Consider the following 19,385-nt stretch of genomic DNA (forward strand, 5'->3'; position numbering starts at 1 on the left):
TTCGGCTCTCCCACTTCAGAGGCTCAGGCCTGCCGGCCTGCTGGCGCATCAAGACGCCGTCAGCCACACGGCTGGGGAAGGCGGGCTATGAGTTGGGTGTCAGCCACTGCCCTGTTGTAGCTCTGTCTCAACTGTCTCCAAAGGTCACCGAGATACATTGGGTTATTCCACCATTCCTCAGAACTTGCACATGCCAGTCTGGGATTTGTAGATGTCCTCCTGATACTCTTCATTGAAATACCTTGCATTCATGGTAGGGAGTGATATGCTAATAGTGTTAGTTCTCTTCAGTTCAGAGACTGGGACAGTCTGAGCCTTCATGTGGCCAAGTCAGGAGCAGCTGGCCAGCGGTCCCAAAGTGATAACATGTCAGATTCTAAGAAGGCTTTTGCAACTAGAGAAAGCCCACGCACAGCAACGGAGACCCAATGCAGCTCCCCCAAAATATTTTTAATTAAAAAAAAAAGAATGTGACTCCAGTAAACAAATTAACATGCCAGAAAGAAAAGCTGTGTAGTGGATGCTGTGGTGAGCCACCCAGACCTTGCCTTCCGGACAGACATTCCCATCCCCCCTATATTTTTTATTTATTAATTTTATATAATGAAATGGTACCTTACTCCTACTCTGGTGGCCAGATTTCTAGAAACATATCACTTCTTAATCTCAGTAATGGCAGCCACCATTTGTACAGTACTTTATAGCTTAGAAGGTGTTCATTTGTTTTCTGATTTGACCCTTACTATAACTCTATGAGGGAAGTAGACTGGTTTATCCCCAGTTACAGAGGAAGACCCTGAGGCCCAGGAGAGTTTGGTGACTTGTCACAGTCACTCAGTCTGGTGCGTTAGATCCAGGACTTAGTTGGACTCAGGGTGGGTGTCTCTCTAAAATCCCATCTAGCATAGTTTAGATTGGTGAGTCTAACTTCTTGTTTAAGAGTCTTGGAAAGCAGACAGGTTTTCAGACATTTTAGAAATGCAAATACATACTTGTGAGTGTCGTCTTTACTATTTCCACATTTATTAATTCTGTGTCATAGTTACAATGGGGAAAATATATATATTTTCTCTGCCATTATATTTTTGTTTTTAGGGAGTGCAGCCCGCCACAGGTGAGGTTGTGTTTGACAGTTTCCAGGACTCTGCTTCCCGTTCAGAGCTAGAAACTCGGATATTGTGCCTGCAGCCAGTGGAGCTTCTGCTTCCATCAGACTTGTCAGAGCAAACAGAGATGCTCATACACAAGACCACAGCTGTTAGGTGAGTTGGCACATTGCTGGAAAGTCATGTTGCTTCTGAAACTTATATCTGTTTCCCAAACTGATAATAATGTTGTTAAAAATGATTTTTCTTTATAAAAATATTTCATCAGTAGTAGTGGAAATTCCAAAAAAGAAAACCAAAATGACCCTTAATGTCACCTTAATGAAGACTTTTAGAAGTTGCTCTTTTTAAAGGGGGTTATGATATTTAATGAAATTATTTGATAATTAATGGGTTTATGATATTATTAAATGATATTATTTGGTAATCTTCAGTTTTTGCAGATAACCATTTCTTAGAAAGTTTATATAATTTTGGAAATGCCTTATTTGTGCTGCAAGTTTCAATTTGTGGCTGAGTCCACTAGTTAAATTGACTACATCTGTGGTCACGCCTCTTATTTATGAGGCAGTGTGCTAGGCACCATGGCGTATGGAGGGAGAAAATGTGCTTGTGATATGTGTCTGGCAGAGTTTATAATCCAATGGGAGAGGCAGATGTGTAGAGACCTAACTGGATTCCCAAAACATGATGTATTGCATGACAGACATGAAGGTGCCTAGGTGAGAAGATTCTGTACTGTTACCCAAGGAGTTTGGTGGGAGAAGAGACTTAAAAGGTGGGCTGGGGCTCGGGTGAAGAGGACTTTATATATTGAGGAATTTGGACTTTAGACTAGGCCGGAGAGCCCACGAAGATTTATGTTTAATAGGTTGACAAATCAGTTGGAAAATCAAACTAATTGATTCAGTGAAGTTCTGTATGTTTCTTTGTTCTTCGAGTTGAATGTTCCTTTTTCATCTGACTTGAAATTCTTTCAAAGTAGCTTTCAAAATATGTTTTTCTTATTGTGACACTAATCCATGTTCATTTAGGAAAAGTTAAGAGTTAAAAAAAAAAACCATTAAAATAACAAGCTATAAGTCAGATAATTACTGTTAAACATCTTGGTATATTATTTTTGTGTATATGTATCATCATTTTTTGTTTATAAACTTTGATTCATGTTGCAAAATCAGGTTTGTATTCTGTTTTTTTTGTAATTCCCCATGTATTTTTTTACTTTATTATGGAAAATTTCAAATGTATACAAAATTATACTGAATAGTTTAGTGAACCCCGTGAATCCATCAACCAGCTTCAATGTTTCTCAACCAGCCAATCTCATTTCATCTATAACTCTACTCTCTCCCTCCCTGGATTATTTATCTGAAGCAAATTCTAGGGAACATCACTGCATCTGCCAATATTTCAGTGAGTATTTATGAAGACAAGATAACTACATAACATTCAGTCATATAAGTGGATCATACAGTAATTTATTCCCCTTTTGTTAGATTGTATTCATTTATTTCAGTATTACAAATATTGCTATGATGAATATCCATGCATAGAAATATTTGTGTGCATTTCTGATTATTTCCTTAAGCAAATTCCTAAAAGTGGAATTAATTGGTTAGAGAGTATAAACATTTAGAAAACTCTTGATTGCTTGCTAGAATTGGTAATATTAATTTATATTTCTACCACTATAGTATAGGCAGGTTGTTTGAGCCCTTGCTAGTATGGGAAGTGATCATTGAAATAATTTCTGCCAATTGGATAGATGAAAAATTCTTCATGAATTCCCCTTATTTTGTTCTTAATCCTTTTCTGACAGTGTTCAAACTTGGATAATTAAAAGTCAGACAAGTAGACTGATAAGGGATGCTGCCTTTGGAGGGCTAAAAACGTTAATAAAATCTCTAAAGATTTTAAAGATAGTCTTCTAAAACTATATTTCCCATATTTTATATCTTTGATTTTGTTAATTTTCCTTTATACCTGAGTGTATATTTGATTAAATTAGATGTAATTGAGATTAAAGTTGATCAGTTGAATCAACACTCTCATTTTTCTGATTTCCACTTATTTTGTTTTAGCTTTTATTTATTTTCACAATTTATGATTTATTTTTAGTAGAATACTATGATTCAAACCAGTACTACTGAACAACAGCTAGAAATGAAGACCACATTAAGATTTTGAAACAGCACATCATTTAGAAATCTATCACACAAGATATAATGCCCAACAGACAAATGTATAAATTAATTTAGACAAGTGGAAATTCTTCAGTTGGCATAGATTATCTATCCCATTTTGGTGGCAAACACTGTTTTAACTAGACAAAGTATTTGAGACTATATTATCATATCTCATACTATGATTATTATTCATTCTCAGAATATTGGATATATTCAATTCTAGCTACAGTATAATCACAGCATTCTAACTAGAAAGTCTTCTCTTTTTTTTTAACATCTTTATTGGAGTATAATTGCTTTACATTGTTGTGTTAGTTTCTGCTGTATAACAAAGTGAGTCAGCTATATATATACATATATCCCCATATCTCCTCCCTCTTGCGTCTCCCTCCCACCCTCCCTATCCCACCCCTCTAGATGGTCACAAAGCACTTATTTTTATAAAACAATAAAGGCAAATTTCAATAAAACATTAAAACATTCCACAAAGACATTGCCAAAATGGAATTTTTTGGCTGGCAGGCAGCATCGCCTGGGGATATTCCTAAATGTTTACTCATCAAATGAGATTCAAAAGCCATTTGGCATACCAAAGATAGTTTGGGTGTCATATGTGGGTTTTACCAAATTTGATGACTGTCTTTGTCTTGTTTTAATTTGTATTTTTCTGGTTAGCATTGGGAGTATGTAATTTTTCCTGTTTTTACTAACCACATGTGATTTTTTATTTTATTCACATAATGGACTAAACAATCAACAATTAATCCACATTTCTGTGTAGTCTAAAGCTGATCTACATCTAGGTATAGAATGGAGCAGTAGAGAGTCAAAAGTCAAACGGTCAAGCAGTGTGGCTCTTGTGACATACGGTTTGGGTTCGAAAATTGGCTTTCCTCTTAGTGACTTTGGTTGAATTACTCAGTTGTGTTGTCCTTCAGTTTCCTTTTCTGTAAAATAGAGAAAGTAAGAGTGTTTACCTCATAGGATTGCTGTGAGGATTAAATAAGTTAAAATAAAGGCAAAGTGCTTGAAACAGCATCTAGCATAGAAAGCTCTCTATAGATGGAAGCTGTTCTTTCCGTTATTCCCATCAGCCATTATCTCTTTGAATACTGCCTCTCCCCTCTGCTCCACTGGACCTCCTACTAGAAGTATGTTGGACCTTCATATTCTACTCTCTGTGCATGGCCCTTTATGGTGTCATCTCCCATCCACAGCTATGATTTTCATATGGTTTTTGGCCCTTGGGGATTTCCGTTTTTTTTTTTTTTGACTTTCTTGAAAAAACATTTTTGCTTATATATTAATTCACTATTTCTCTGTATTTTTAGTGTCCTGCCTGGACCAATTAAGTCCTCCATACTTAATGGTAGCATTCCATTATTTTTATGCTTAGACATATCGCTCCTTATTCTGAAAACACTTACATAATTACTTATATATTTTTTTAGTCGATTTATTATTTAAAAAAAATTTTTACATTCAACTTCTAATTCACTTTTTATTTTGCTTTTTGCTTTACTGTGTGAAGTGTGGTCCTACCTTAATTTCTCCCTAAATGCTAATCGGTCCACTTTAACATCCATAAAATTTAGCCTTTATCAACCTGAAATACAATTCCTAGCCTTATTTAAAAAAAAAAAGAAAAAAAAAGTTAGCAACGGGGATCGGGAATGCCTTTAATTAGGGTATGAAGAACAGAGCTTGCCAAAACTCTGTTCCATATTTGCTACCAGTAAATAACATAGCATTGAATTTTCAAGGAGAAAAGTTTGTTTTGTGTTTCTGGTGGTATCTTCTTCTTTGTTTTAAATAGTGATGGGTAGGTTCTTGAGTCTCAGATTTAGAATTCCTTTTTTTTCTTCCACTATAAACCTGAAGTTAAAACCAGCAGTTTTTGTCACTTAGTGGTTGATATTTTATTAATACTGAAGATATAATAAAGCTTTGTGAGAAAAGGCAGAATGCCTTGGAATTACAGAATATCCATTTTAAGTACGTATTAGGTTTTTTGTTTTGTTTTGTATTTTTTAACTTTGACCACAAGAGGTCTCCAAAGCATTTCATATACCATGGATAACAATTTAAAGACTACGAAAAGCTTCATTTTTATTTTTATATGTCTAGGTACAGAATTAATTTGTATTGTATGATAATTTAGAGTGAATAACTATTAGTCAAAGATAGTACTAAGCTAAAGTTATTCTTTCTCAATAATGATAAACTATCAATTTTTCTTCAGTGAATTATCTTTTATAGATAATTTATGTAAAATTTTATAGATCATTTATGTAAAGTGTGTTTATAGATTTCAGTTTGGTTCTTAGGAAATTAGTCTTACTATATTAATTGTTATCTTTTCCATTTGTTTTAAGAATGTATACATTCTTACATTCTCTCTATAGAGAGAAACAAAGGGAAAGTAATGATTTTAAGTGCTGTATTAACTGCAGTTAAGATCACTTTAGCTTAGAGATGTTATACGTTTATAAAACTGGTCAAGAGGAAAGGTATAGAAAACAATAAACAAATATTAATTAATATTTACTAGTTCTCAAAGAAACTGATTTTTGAGGCAAGTCAGATGAGCAGAGCAGATGATGGTCAACTTTGAGTACAGAGAGGGAGAGCTTTCTGGGCCCTGACATAACCAAGGAAGGCCTGTTGGAGGAGGTTGGCTGGCATGGGGGCATTTGCAGGACAGGGGGCTTTGAATTGCTAGTGGGGAGGGAGGACAGTATGTTGTGTGTGTAGAAACGACATGAACTCTGGGGCCCACAGGCTGGAAATATTAGAGGAGGTGTGAAGACAGTGGGGAGACTTTTCTGATTGGAGGAGAACTTTCATGTTGAGAGTTGGGGGAAGAGAGAGTCAAGGACCTTAAAATCCAGCAAAGGGGTGTGGACTCCTAATGGAAGGCAGTCAGGTCTCTGGGCAAAGAATGGCATGATAAAAGAGAAGAGGCCTAGTGTGAGTGTTGAGATAAAAAAAAAAAAATAAACAGTTCTCGTAAAAGAAAAAAGTGTACAGAGAAAAGGATAAGATCAAAGAGTTTGGAGAATGTCAGTAGTTGGGAGTCGGAGGAAGAAGGATAGAAAGAAACATAAAGGGAGTGGATAAAGAGCCAGGTAGAGAACCAGGACAAGGTAGGGATATGTAGTTGTAGTCCATCTGTTGCAAATGATTTGGTCAGTGGTGTGTGTTCATATTTTTCAATAATAACTCTTAAAATTTTCTGAAGCTGCATGACATTTAGAAAATTATACTTGGCTAAAAACTAACCGTGACCATTTGATAACCATTTATCAGTCTGGTGAGAAAGGAAGTCTAGGTTCCCCCCTTGGCCTTTGCTAGCATGGGTGGAGTTGGACCACATTTTTTTTCTGTGGTGTTTGGCTGGAGTAGAGTGGTTATTGTCTAAGAGTTTTCTGTCTTGCTCGGCTGCACCTTTCCTGGGTGTTTGGGGAGAGCAGGATTGTTGGAGCTTTTTTGCCTGCTCCTGTTGGCCTTTCCCGATCGTCAGATTCTTCATCTCCAAGGCTGGGATATATGTGGCAAAAGTAAACTCAGGGGACTCACCTCTGTATCACTCCTCAGGTCTTGAGTTCCCTGCTGGTCTGCTTTCTATCCGCCTTTCAGAGTGTCTTCTATTTGTTTTATGTATAATGTCCAGGGAGTACTCAGCAGGAGAAAGAGGGAAAAGTGTGTTTACTCCTCTTTCCCAGAGCAGAAGTGCTTCTAATCAAGATCTTATTTTAGAGATTGTTCTGAGTATGAATGAACTTTGCTTCCTTGATATTACTTTAATTTAATTAAAATAAAATTTAAAAAGCACTTGGATTATGTTGATAATCCAATGTGCAAATCTTTAAGGTAGTTTTGTATGTGGGGTGAGTCTGACTCAGGGAAAAAGAAAACTCCATTTTCAAATTTTTTATAATTGAAAACAGTTGAAAATTTGTTTTGCTATCACCTAAAGTTTAAGCATGTTAGAATTTTTTTTTTTTTTTTTTTTTTGCGGTACGCGGGCCTCTCACTGTTCTGGCCTCTCCCGCTGCGGAGCACAGGCTCCGGACGCGCAGGCTCAGCGGCCATGGCTCACGGGCCCAGCCGCTCCGCGGCATGTGGGATCTTCCCGGACCGGGGTACGAACCCGCGTCCCTTGCATCGGCAGGCGGACTCTCAACCACTGCGCCACCAGGGAAGCCCTAGCATGTTAGAATATTTTTAAAAGCACAACCAATGGGGAAAGTCCTTCTTCCATTCTTTGGTGAATTAACAATCTGAGCAGACAAAAAATAACCGTAGTGAAGTTTTACCAGTCCTCCATCAGAGTGCTTTCACGAGGATTAAGTCATATTAGCTTTTTATTAAGTTTCTCCTTTATTGCTTATTACCAAAAAAAAAAATTAAGTATTTAAGTTAAAATTTGAAAGGAATTGAAGGAAACTCAAAACCAAGTGAATTCAGAGAGCCTGGAGAAGGGCATAAATCAGGTGTAGAGTCTTAGGTCAAAAGAGGAGTGGCCCTGGAACAGGGAAGGTTGGGAGTGGGTGACTCTGGGCACTGGCCACCACTGGTGGAGCCGAGTCACACTTGGTTTACTTACTTGATAGAATTTCAAGCAGTTCACAAATATTTTTTACTTTCATAGTTAAATATTTATTTAAGGTATATTAAAAATGTATAATTAGTGAATCAAACCTGTGATTTCATAAATTTTTACGGCATAGGAAGATTCTTAAGTTGGTATTTGTGTTGAAAAAACAGTGGGTTGGTTTACCAAAAACTACTGAGTTGTAGTAGTGATGTACTTGCAGATGTGGGAACATTCTTGAAGGTGGAGGGGGAATGACTGAGGTAGGGGTAACATGCTGGAGCACACTTTAGGGGCAGTGTATGTCATGTTTATCTGCTTCTTGTCATTTAGGTTCTGTATGAGTGTTAGAGCTAAATCCAGTATAAATGGGACCATTGCTTGAATGAAAAAAAATCCAAACCAGAGTTTAAGAGAAATACAGGTGATGTATTTGAGGTCCAGAAAGGGCATTTAAGCTCCCTGGAGTTGGGCTCGTCTCCATTTTTTATAGCAGTTGACCTTTCTAATTGAGGTATTTTATTACACTTTCAAGCTTATTTTATTAATTTAGATAGCTGGCAGTAAGTTCTGATTGATTATTCTTTTCTTATCCCTAAGAAATATTTGTATTGATAGATGTTTGCAGTGGATTCTCACCTTTTGATCCATCCTCTGATTTGCACATTATTATTCATCCATCCATTCATTCATTCATTCTTAAAAATATTTATTGTGTGCCAAGCTTATTACTAGATGGTGAAGATACAAAAATGAGTAAGGTCCCTACCTTCCAGATTCTTACAGTCTACAGGGCTGGTAGTCATGGAAACGAACAGTTATAACAAAAGTGCCAAATGTTATGGTCTTATAGAGTCACTGGTAGCATAAGAACACGAAGCTTTTTCTATGCAGTTAAGCGAGGCTTCCCAGAAGAGTATGCCAGAATTGAGACTCGAGAATGACAGCCAGGCTGATGGGGGTTTGCGAGAGTGTGGCTTTCTCAGGGAAAAGAAACTAGTTCGGTTGGCTGCCCTGCCAGGGTGAGTGTAGCAGCCTAAGGCAGGACAGATGTGGGGTTTGGAGAGAAAGATTGTGTAAAGTGGAACTGAAAGAGAATCAAGGTTGGAACAGTGGAGAGAGAGCAATCTTAAGGAGGGGTTGGATTAAGAGTATCCTCAGAAAAAGACCGAGAAGGGATGGCTCGTGGCAGAAACTGTGTCATAATAATCTTTTGTGTCCCCAGGACCTATGATAGTAGCTTGAATATAGTAGGTACTTAATAAATGCTTGATGAGTGAATGACTAAACAAGTAACTTTTGGAATAAGGAGAATAATGAATATTTCCTGTTTGTTTTTCTTAGGAAAAATGAATTGGGTTTGATAAACTTGAAGGGATTGTTGTAGTAGCTGGAAATTCGTACAGGATATATGATGGTAAATGTGTATTTAAATGGTATGAGGATAGCCAACTCATTTTGGGAAGACCATATTAATTTCCTATCATTTGACAGCAAGGTTCCAACCTCATCTCTGGCACTTAAAACTTTTTCTACTCTGATGCTCATAGGAAATCTTTTTTTTGTTTTTTTCTCTTTCTGTTCTGTTTTTCTTATTTTCTTTATTCCTTGTTTCTAGAGTAGAAGATAAAATGTAAAGTTGGCTCCTTTTTCATTCTGTTTCATTATGTTTATTATATAATAATTTCACTTCACTATTTAGAAAATTCAAAGTTAGAATATTGATTGTGGTAGTAGATTAAGTAGCAAAAATAAATCTAATACACAGTAGGAAAATGTGTCTCAAGGCAAACATTTAAAGAGGAAGTCTTAATATATTAAAAATCTGTTTTATATTGATTTCCTTTTAAAAATTATATTAATTCCTTCTCTGGTAGAAATGCCATTGTATTTTCAGTAGTTTTCTTGGTGCAGATAGTTTTTACATCTCTAGCTAGGACTTTTAATGCGTAGCACTTTTAAAAAAATTTATTTATTTATTTATGCCTGCGTTGGGTCTTTGTTGCTGCACGCGGGCTTTCTCTAGTTGCGGCGAGTGGAGACTACTCTTCATTGCGGTGCGTGGGCATCTCATTGCGGTGGCTTCTCTTGTTGCTGAGCACGGGCTCTAGGCGCGCGGGCTTCAGTAGCTGTGGCTCTCAGGCTCTAGAGGGCAGGCCCAGTAGTTGTGGCGCAGGGGCTTAGTTGCTCTGCGGCATGTGGGATCTTCCTGGATCAGGGCTCGAACCCGTGTCCCTGCATTGGCAGGCAGATTCTTAACCACTGTGCCACCAGGGAAGCCCTTAATGGGTAGCACTTTTAACTCATATATATGAAAATCCAGATTTTAAAACACAATAAATTAATAGATATTCTACAAGAGTGTTTGCTGTGTGGTTTATCTAAATAGTGAGCGTCTTTGTGCATTTTCATTGAGTGTAACTCCTCAGGAATATCTCTATTTTAAAAGAATAATGGGGTGTACATGTTATAGGTTTATTGATAGTAGTCGAATAGGAAAAAACAGAATTTGAGGAGTCTGGAGGAGTGATTACTACAGAGAACTCCCAAGGTGGGGCCAGTTCACTTGAACAGAAAGTTGGGAAGCAATTGTGTGAGATGTGCAGAATTGTTCTACTACTGTTACTTGATTTTTGTAAATCACCTGTTCGTTTGGGGTTGGAGATTTAATTTCATAAAGTCTCCTAATTAACTAAAACATTTTATTCTGAAGTTACATGATCACCAAGGTAATTAGTGGCAAAGCTCACTAGATCTCCCGTCCTATTTGATGTTGATAAGTCCGCCTCCTGCCATCATTAAGATGTAACCTAATAGCAATATGAAATACAAAAATCTCGTTAATTGAACTCTTAAAAAAGGTAGCCGTCTGTCCTTAGGATCTCTTCAGTTATTTTTCTTCCCTTTCCCTCTTCATAGTTCAAAGATTCATATCACTTTCTTTCCTTCTAACAAAGCTTCCTTTCACTGTCTAACTTAAATAAAAACCTTAGTTCAAAGCGCACCCCGCCTCCCCACCAGGCTTGCTTATGTCGGAGCCTTTGTGGTCGCAGACTTATCCATTAGTCTTTTCAATGACTCCTTCCTGTCAAACCTTTCTGCTGAAAGGAGATATCTTTCTAATTTCCATTATTTTTGTTGATTACTCTAAAATTATTCCCTTACCTCTTATTTTCAGGCCAGGAAGTTCTTCTCCCTCCCATCCTCTTTTTGTGGATTCTTTTTAACCACTAACCCAAGTCTTCATCCCTAGAGCAATAAAAGTCTGGAAGTCCTGGCTTGCCTTTTCCCTCTACCATTTTTCTTCCCTACCTCCCTTTTCCTCTTCCCTTCCTTACCCCTCCTCCCTTCACCTTTTTAAAGAAAATACCTGTCTAGTATTTGATTCAATATATAATTTGATTTAATATACATAATGCTGAGGTTGATGGCGTTTCTCCAGGCTTGCTTGGGAGCCCCTTCACACAACAGCAGCTCAGAAAACTCTGACAAGTTCTTAGGACTCTTTCCCTCAGCACCATCACGAGCTCTTTCTGTTACTTTGTACCTTCAGCTCTGATCAACTCTCTTGGCCATGCTGAGCTGGGCTCTCCATCTCTTGGGAGTGGACATGGGCCCTGAACACACTGTACTAGATTGTGTACTAAATTACCCCCAGCCCTAACAGGAAGCCTGGTGGAGAAAAGAATTCATGATGAGTGGATCTCTGTGTCTTCCCTGATGGCCATGTTGGACCATGACCACATCACAGGGTTAGTCCTTACCTGGTGGGGCCATTGAGATCAGGGTAGTGCTGAGTATCACATGACATCTTTAAGATGGTTTGTGTCCAGCCAGGGAGGCCTGCATCTGACCCACCCATCAAGGCAGTGCTTTTTGAGCTGTGGTCACAAATCATTAGCGGACTATGAAAACAATCTTATGGGTTGCAATTACCACTTAAAAAAAAGAAATACAGTAGTGTAGAGTCAACGATAGATGGGTGCGTTGTATGTAATAAGCTAAGTATTGTTTTATGAAACTTTGTTTTGCCATTTGCTGTACATCCTAATCACGTATTTAACCCGAGAAGAAGTTGCTTCAAAGACAGATTGACTTCTGGTATATCCTGTTAACAATGAATCAGGTAAGGTATACAAAACACATTAGCTAAATAATGTTTCCCTTTCCATTCAGCTTCACAGTTATTGTACAGTTACCCTGAATCTTCTTGAGATTAGAAGATCCATGACCTTTGCCCATTAAAGGCTACCAGTCTACTTGGAAAGCCAGCACGTATACAAATCGCTGCAGTACAATGTAGATTATATAGTGTGTGTGATAGGAAAGCAAACTAAATACTAAGAGAGTACATGAGAGGGAGAGGATAATTCTGTGTAGAGCAACACTGCTCAGTAGAAATGTAATGTGAATCACATATGTAATTTAAAATTTTTGGTAGCCACATTAAAGAGTAAAAAGAAATAGGTGCAATTAATCTTAATAATATACTTTATTTAATTCAGTATATCCAAAATATCATTTCAACATATAACTGTTACATCCCTTTTTATATATTAAATCTTTACATTCCTTTTTACAAAGTTTTCGAAATCCAATGTGTATTTTACACTTATAGCACACTTCAATTCCAACCAGCCCCATTTCAAGTGCTCAGTAGCTCCGTGTGATTAGTAGCTGCTGTATTAGACAAATGCAGTTTTATGCAATGTAGGGAAGCATCATGCAAGAGAAGACCTAGAAGGAGAGGCAACACTTAACTAGAGAAGTGTTGGGAAAATACATTGCACAACGAGAGAAAAGTTTAAACAAAGATGAAATAAGAGTTTGTAGGGACTTCCCTGGGGGCGCAGTGGTTAAAAATCTGCCTGCCAATGCAGGGGACACGGGTTCGAAGATCTGGAAAGATCCCACATGCCGCAGGTCAACTAAGCCTGTGCACCACAACTACTGAGCCTGCGCTCTAGAACCCGCGAGCCACAACTACTGAGCCCATGCGCTGCAACTACTGAAGTCCACGTGCTCTAGGGCCCGTTTGCCGCAACAAGAGAAGCCACTGCAATGAGAAGCCCATGCACTGCAACGAAGCGTAGCCCCTGCTCACTGCAACTAGAGAAAGCCCACATGCAGCAACGAAGACCCAGTGCAGCCAAAAAAAAAAAAGAAATTCTAAAGAGTTTGTAAAAAATAGTGAAGCTCTTACTATATACCAGGTATATTCAATGATGATTACTCATATTAACTCATGTAGTCTTCACAACAAACCTTTGAGGTAATTACTATTATTATATAGTAATTACTATGTAATTTATAAATTATAAATTTTTTATAATGAGGAAACAGGCGCAGGTGGTCTAGTAGCATGTATGCATATATTCATGTATCTGTCTTTCTGTCTCCAAAGATTACCTTGTCCCAAACCCAGGACCTGTGAATATGTGAGGTTAAATGACAGAGAGGAAATAATGGCGCTCCTCAGCTGATTTTAAGGTAGGGAGAGTACCCTGGATTATCCAGGTGGGCTCCATAATCACAAGTCCTTTAAATGTGGAAGGGGGGGTGGCAGAAGAGTCAGAGTGATGTGCTGTGAGTGTTTGACCCACTCATTTTGGCTCAGAAGATGGAGGAAGAGGCTACAAGCCGAGAAACGTAGACTGCCTCTAGAAACTGGAAAGGGCAAGGAACCAGATTCTCTCCCAGAGCCTTCAGAAAGGGAACACAGCCCTGTCAATACCCTGATTTCAGCCCAGTGAGACCAGTGTTAGAATTCTGACCTACAGAACTGTGAGATAATAAATGTGTGTGGTTCCAATAAGCCACTAAGTGACAGGTGTTTAATACTGTTGAGATATAATTTTTGCAAGTAGGAATGTAAAAACTAGTTTGCTTCTGACTAAAATATTGGGAGTTTGGAAGTACTTGATAAAGTGATTCCTGCCCTTTTTAAGCAATTCCTGGTTGCCAAGTCAGGCAGTCATTTATGTATCGGTAAGGATACTTTACAGTCTTTATGTAACTTTTAACTCTCAACCCCCGGATATCACAGAGTTTACTTGTGGGTGATTAAATTGAGCAAGACAAGAGATTGCCCACCCATAGAGAATAAAATCCTATTTCTTCTCCCCTCTGGAGAACAGTGGGAACAGCCTGGCCTGCAGGTTGATTGTCATAGCCTACCTCCTTCCCACCTACTTATTGCTACAGAGAGACACAGAACTTAGCCTCTCAACACATTCTGTCATTTTTCTGGGGCTGCAGAAGAAAGGGCATCCTTAGGTTAGTTCCAAGGCCCTGTGAGCATTAAAGTATTTTTGCCTGTAAAAGGAGAGAAGCCTCTCTCTCCCTCCTTGCTTGCTTGTTTCCTTTCACTTTATCTTTCCCTCTGTACTGACAATGCAAAGATTTTACTTAAAGGGTATGTGTTTTATTCAGTTTTGCCATTATCCTATATACTAAAATACTACCTTTGTCAAAATGCTGATATTTTACAATTCTCTGCAAATACATGGATAAAAAGCACTTTTTTTTTTTTAAAGAACAATTCCAGAGTTAAATACTGGCTAAATGTTGGAAACAATAGTGGAATTCATTCTTCCCCCGGGGCCTCGGTGATGTGAAGTGTTTATAGGTGTCTTTCTTCTAGCCTCAAAAGTGGAAAACTTGGGCTTTTCGTGTGTGGTGCTGTCTTTGCCCCAGGAGCTTAGTGAGTGCAGCCTCATCTTCCAGAATTCTCTTTGTGACTTAGGGAGTGTGTATGATTTTCCTGCATTCCTTCTCCGAGGCTCTAGGCCACGCTGATTGCTCCTGAGTGATGACAGGTGCTTGTTGCCTGCTAAACAATCCTTGTGTCTAAATCGTATTTTCACATATAAATAAAGAGGTGGTGATTTTGTTTTACAGATAGATTTTCACTTCCAGACTTTTCTATTTGATTGGATGTATTTAAACAAGTTATGCAAGAAGGTTAAATTGATTGATTTTACAAGAGTTTGAGTTGAAAACCCATTGCTTAAGTAAGGTAACATGAAGCCAGGAGTATGGCACACTTTCTCCTGTCTAGTCCCTTGTCCCTTTCTCTGGGCTCTAGTTGCACTAGACTAATTGCTGTGTTCTAGACATGTCATGTACAACGAAAGATGGCACAGGACAGTGGTCTGAGTACAGAGAGACAACCTGTGTTTGAATCCTAGCTTCCTTGGTTTTTTGTTTTTGTTTTCATTTTTTAGCTGTGGATCTTATTAACCTCTCCGTGGCTCTGTTTTCTTATACAAAACCAGGTATATAATAATGGAACTTTTTCACAGAGTAGTAGTGAGGATTAAGATAGTTAAAACATATAATGGGTTTAAAACAGTGCATAGAACATAGTAAGTGCTCAGTAAATATTAGCTCTTTTTTTCATTCTTCACTTGTTTTTTTTTGCCATTCTTAAGCTATTCTTATGTGGTGTGGTGTGTTTTCTCCTCATCTGTCTTCTAAAATAGTCTGTATTTTAACAGTCTTTTTGCTTTTATGAAGCTGTCCTGCAGTTTTCAGTTGGGATTCTAGCCTTGGCTGTACATTGAAATCGCCTGTGTATTAAATACTGATGCCTGGGTTTTTACTCTGTGCTAGATTTGGCTTGTAGTGGCTTGTGAGAATGGATGGTTATATTTCCATGGAATTTTCTTTCAGGTAAGCTTTGATAGCTTAAAATCAGCCACGGTGAGACTATTTACACTCTTGAAATTTGCAGATACTACCACAGGCATTCTTTTCAATCTACTTGGTATTTTAGTGATTTGTTTATAAGCATCTCTAAATAGATACTGATCCCTTTAGTAGGGTTGTATTAGTTTTCTAGGATTGATGTAACAAAGTACCACAGACTGGGTGGCTTAAAAAGCAGAAATATATTGTTTTATACTTCTGGAGGCTAGAAATCCAAAATCAAGGTTCCAGCAGGGTTGGTTCCTTCTCAGGGCTGTGAGGGAAGGCTCTCCCAGGCCTATCTCCTTGGCTCATAGATGGCCATCTTCTTCCTATGTTTCTTTATATAGTCTTCCTTTTGTGTGTGTTTGTGTCCAGATTTCCCCTTTTCATAGGGACACCAGTCATATTGAACTAGGGCCCACCCTAATGACCTCGCTTCAACTTGATGACCTCTGTAAGCACTCTGTCTTCAAAAAAAGTCACATTCTGAGGTACTGGGGGTTAGGAGTTCCACATAGGGATTTTAGGAGGACATAATTCAGCCCATAACACACAGCAAGGAACTCCTTTTTTCCATTTATTCCTATAGTGAAGATTTGTTGAATTGAAAAGGAAACATCAGTTAGTTATTCATGTACTATGAATTCCAGATTGTCAGTTTGTTGATTTTATTATTTTTTTTGAAGCAGCTGTTTCTTGGGATAATATCAGAGTTCGTTATTTGTAGAGAAAAATATCAGTTTAGGAAGATTGGTTATTTTAAGTTGTCTGAGGCAGGCTCAAGCTTGTTAATGAACTCAAAGGCATATGATCCGAGTGAAATGGTCTTGATTTTGTGTCTGTCACTGAGAGAATGCTTTTAATCATGCATGAAAAAAATGTTTGAGATGAATTTCCACTAAGCTGAGAATGTTTTAATGCTGATCATTCTCTTCAGGATTATATAAGACTCAGAAAAGTAGGATTTCTTTTGCTTTTTCTCGAGGGCATATAATGTCAGGTAAAGATTTTGTGATTTTTGTGATTAACAAAAATGTCTTTGAACCACAGGAAGCGTAAATTATTTTGTAAAAATTTGCTTCCTGTTAGGATGATTGTGTGTATGTGAAATAGTGGATGACATTTAAACTATAATCATCTCAAAGCATATAAATATGGAATGTACTTTTTTCTTTTTTTCTTTTTTTTTTTTTGCGGCACGCGGGCCTCTAACTGTTGTGGCCTCTCCCTCTGCGGAGCACAGGCTCCGGACGCGCAGGCTCAGGGGCCATGGCTCACGGGCCCAGCCGCTCCGTGGCATGTGGGATCCTCCCGGACCGGGGCACGAACCTGTGTCTCCTGCATCGGCAGGCAGACTCTCAACCACCGCGCTACCAGGGAAGCCCTGAAATGTACTTTTTGAAGTTAAATGTTTTTCTTCAAAATAAGATACTTCTCTGCACCATTGCTTTTTGCTGAATAAATACTTGAATTAGAATCTTATTCCAAAAATGTATTTGAAATACACACTGGCACAGGAATTTGTTGGTCTAAATGTTCAGATTTTTTTTTTGAATTTTATTATTTCTTATACAGCAGGTTCTTATTAGTTATCCATTTTATATGCATCAGTGTATACATGTCAATCCCAATCTCCCAATTCATCACACCACCACCCCCACCACCCTGCTTTCCCCCCTTGGTGTCCATATGTTTGTTCTCTACATCTGTGTCTCAATTTCTGCCCTGCAAACCGGTTCATCTGTACCAAAATGTTCAGATTTTTTAATAGGAAATTTTCAGCTATAAATTATATATGGCAAATATATAAAGCTTTAATTTTTTTTGGAATAAAGCTTTAATTTTTAATCAACCTTAAGTATAATTTACATGCAATACAATTTACACATTTTAAGTGTATGAGTCAAATCAATTTTGATAAATATATACATCAATATAACCACCACTCCAATTAAGATATAGAACATTGCCATCTTCCCAGAAAGTTCCCTGTGCCTCTTTGCAGTCATTTTTCTCCCCATGTCCACCTCCTACTCCAAACAAATACTGACCTGATTCGACTGTTACAGAATTTCACATAGTTGGAATCATTACAGTATGTACTCTTTCACGTCCAGCCCCTTTCAGCATAATGCCTGTGAAATTCACCCATGCTTTGAGTGTATCGGTAGTTTGTTCCTTTTTATTGTTCAGTAGAATTGCTACAAAACTTGTTTATCCATTCACTTGCTGAACATTTGGGTTTTGGTACTGTGACTGATTGAACATGTCAGAAGTGGTTTGCGAAGTTTCGTGCTGATGGTTTCTCGCTGGACGATGGTCCGCTGTTGGGTAGACCAATTGAAGTTGATAGCGATCAAATTGAGACATTAATTGAGAACAATCAATGTTATACCACACAGCAGATAGCCGACATAATCAAAATATCCAAATCAAGCATTGAAAATCATTTGCACCAGCTTGGTTACGTTAATAGTGGGGCAAGCGAAATGAACCACCACCAACCACACCAAACGACAGTCTTCATCCAAAGAAGGTGGTGTATCATGTATGTGGTGGGATTGGAAGGGAGTCCTCTATTATGAGCTCCTTCCGGAAAACCAAACTATTAATTCCAACAAGTACTGCTCCCAGTTAGACCAACTGAAAGCAGCACTCTATGAAAAGTGTCCAGAATTAGTCAACAGAAAACGCGTAATCTTCCATCAGGATAACGCAAGACCACATGTTTCTTTGATGACCAGGCAAAAACTGTTACGGATTGGCTGGAGAGTTCTGATTCATCCACCGTATTCACCAGACATTGCACCTTCAGATTTCCATTTATTTCGGTCTCTACAATATTCTCTTATTGGAAAAAAAATTTCAATTCCCTGGAAGACTATAAAAGGCACCTGGAACAGTTCTTTGCTCAAAAAGATAAAAAGTTTTGGGAAGATGGAATTATGAAGTTGCCTGAAAAATGGCAGAAGTCAGTGGAACAAAACGGTGAATACGTTGTTCAATAAAGTTCTTGGTGAAAATGAAAAATGTCTTTTATTTTTACTTAAAAACTGAAGGAACTTTTTGGCCAACCCATAGATTCTTTTCCCATATGGGTCATTACAGAGTATTGAGTAGTATTCCCTGTGCTATACAGTAGGTCCTTATTAGTTATCTATGTATAGTAGTGTGTACATGTCTAGGTAATTGGTTTTAGAGTTTAGCAACTTTTGTTAATTTTTCTAAAGGTAAACTTTAAAATTAACCTGTATCTTTTGTTTTGTCATCTTTGAAGACTGCTATTTAAGTGACCTTTGAGTGACTTCTTTTGTTTCTACCTGTGAAATGAAAATGCTTTGTGTCTATTTAAAGGCATTTCAAGCATCAGAAGTAGGTGAGTTGCTATTTTTGGGAGGGGTGGTGGTTTCTGAAATCCCACATTAGCTTTTCCTCATCTTCATCCTGTGCTCCTCTGGAGTGAAAAAGGTACCGTTAGAGACACATCTTGGTAGCTACTGAGAATATTTTTCATTGCTGATGTGTTCTTTCCTTTGTGCCTGTCCTGCCCAATTTCATCTATTCTAAAGCGCTCTCCCTTTTTTCCCTTTTCCTTTGAGCACATGACTATTCCTATCTTTCATTCTTATGTAGCAGTAATAATGTTAATAATAACAGCAATAACTAACACTATGTATTAGACACTATTCTAGGGGCTTTATAATATTTATTGACTAATTTAATCTTCACAAACCCCCTGTGAGGGAGCTACTATTCTTTAAATACAGATTTCCAGGAAACTGAGGCAGAGAGCTGTTAAGTCTG

General features: G+C 37.9%; 1 protein-coding gene across 6 annotated transcripts in view; it reads left to right on the forward strand.

Annotated features, from left to right (window-relative positions):
- Positions 1-19,385, forward strand: part of MSH3 (mutS homolog 3) — a 185,460-nt gene that overhangs the window by 31,327 nt on the left and 134,748 nt on the right. For all 6 annotated transcript variants that reach the window (XR_008618074.1, XM_007113660.3, XM_007113661.3 and 3 more), the window contains exon 8: positions 1,096-1,262. Coding sequence is in view for 5 of the 6 variants with exons in the window: in XM_007113660.3 (XP_007113722.2) it covers positions 1,096-1,262 (167 nt within the window). In the remaining variant the exon portion in view is untranslated. The remainder of the gene's footprint in view (positions 1-1,095; positions 1,263-19,385) is intronic.

This window comes from Physeter macrocephalus, chromosome 8, assembly GCF_002837175.3.
Source record: "Physeter macrocephalus isolate SW-GA chromosome 8, ASM283717v5, whole genome shotgun sequence".
Classification (NCBI taxonomy): domain Eukaryota; kingdom Metazoa; phylum Chordata; class Mammalia; order Artiodactyla; family Physeteridae; genus Physeter; species Physeter macrocephalus.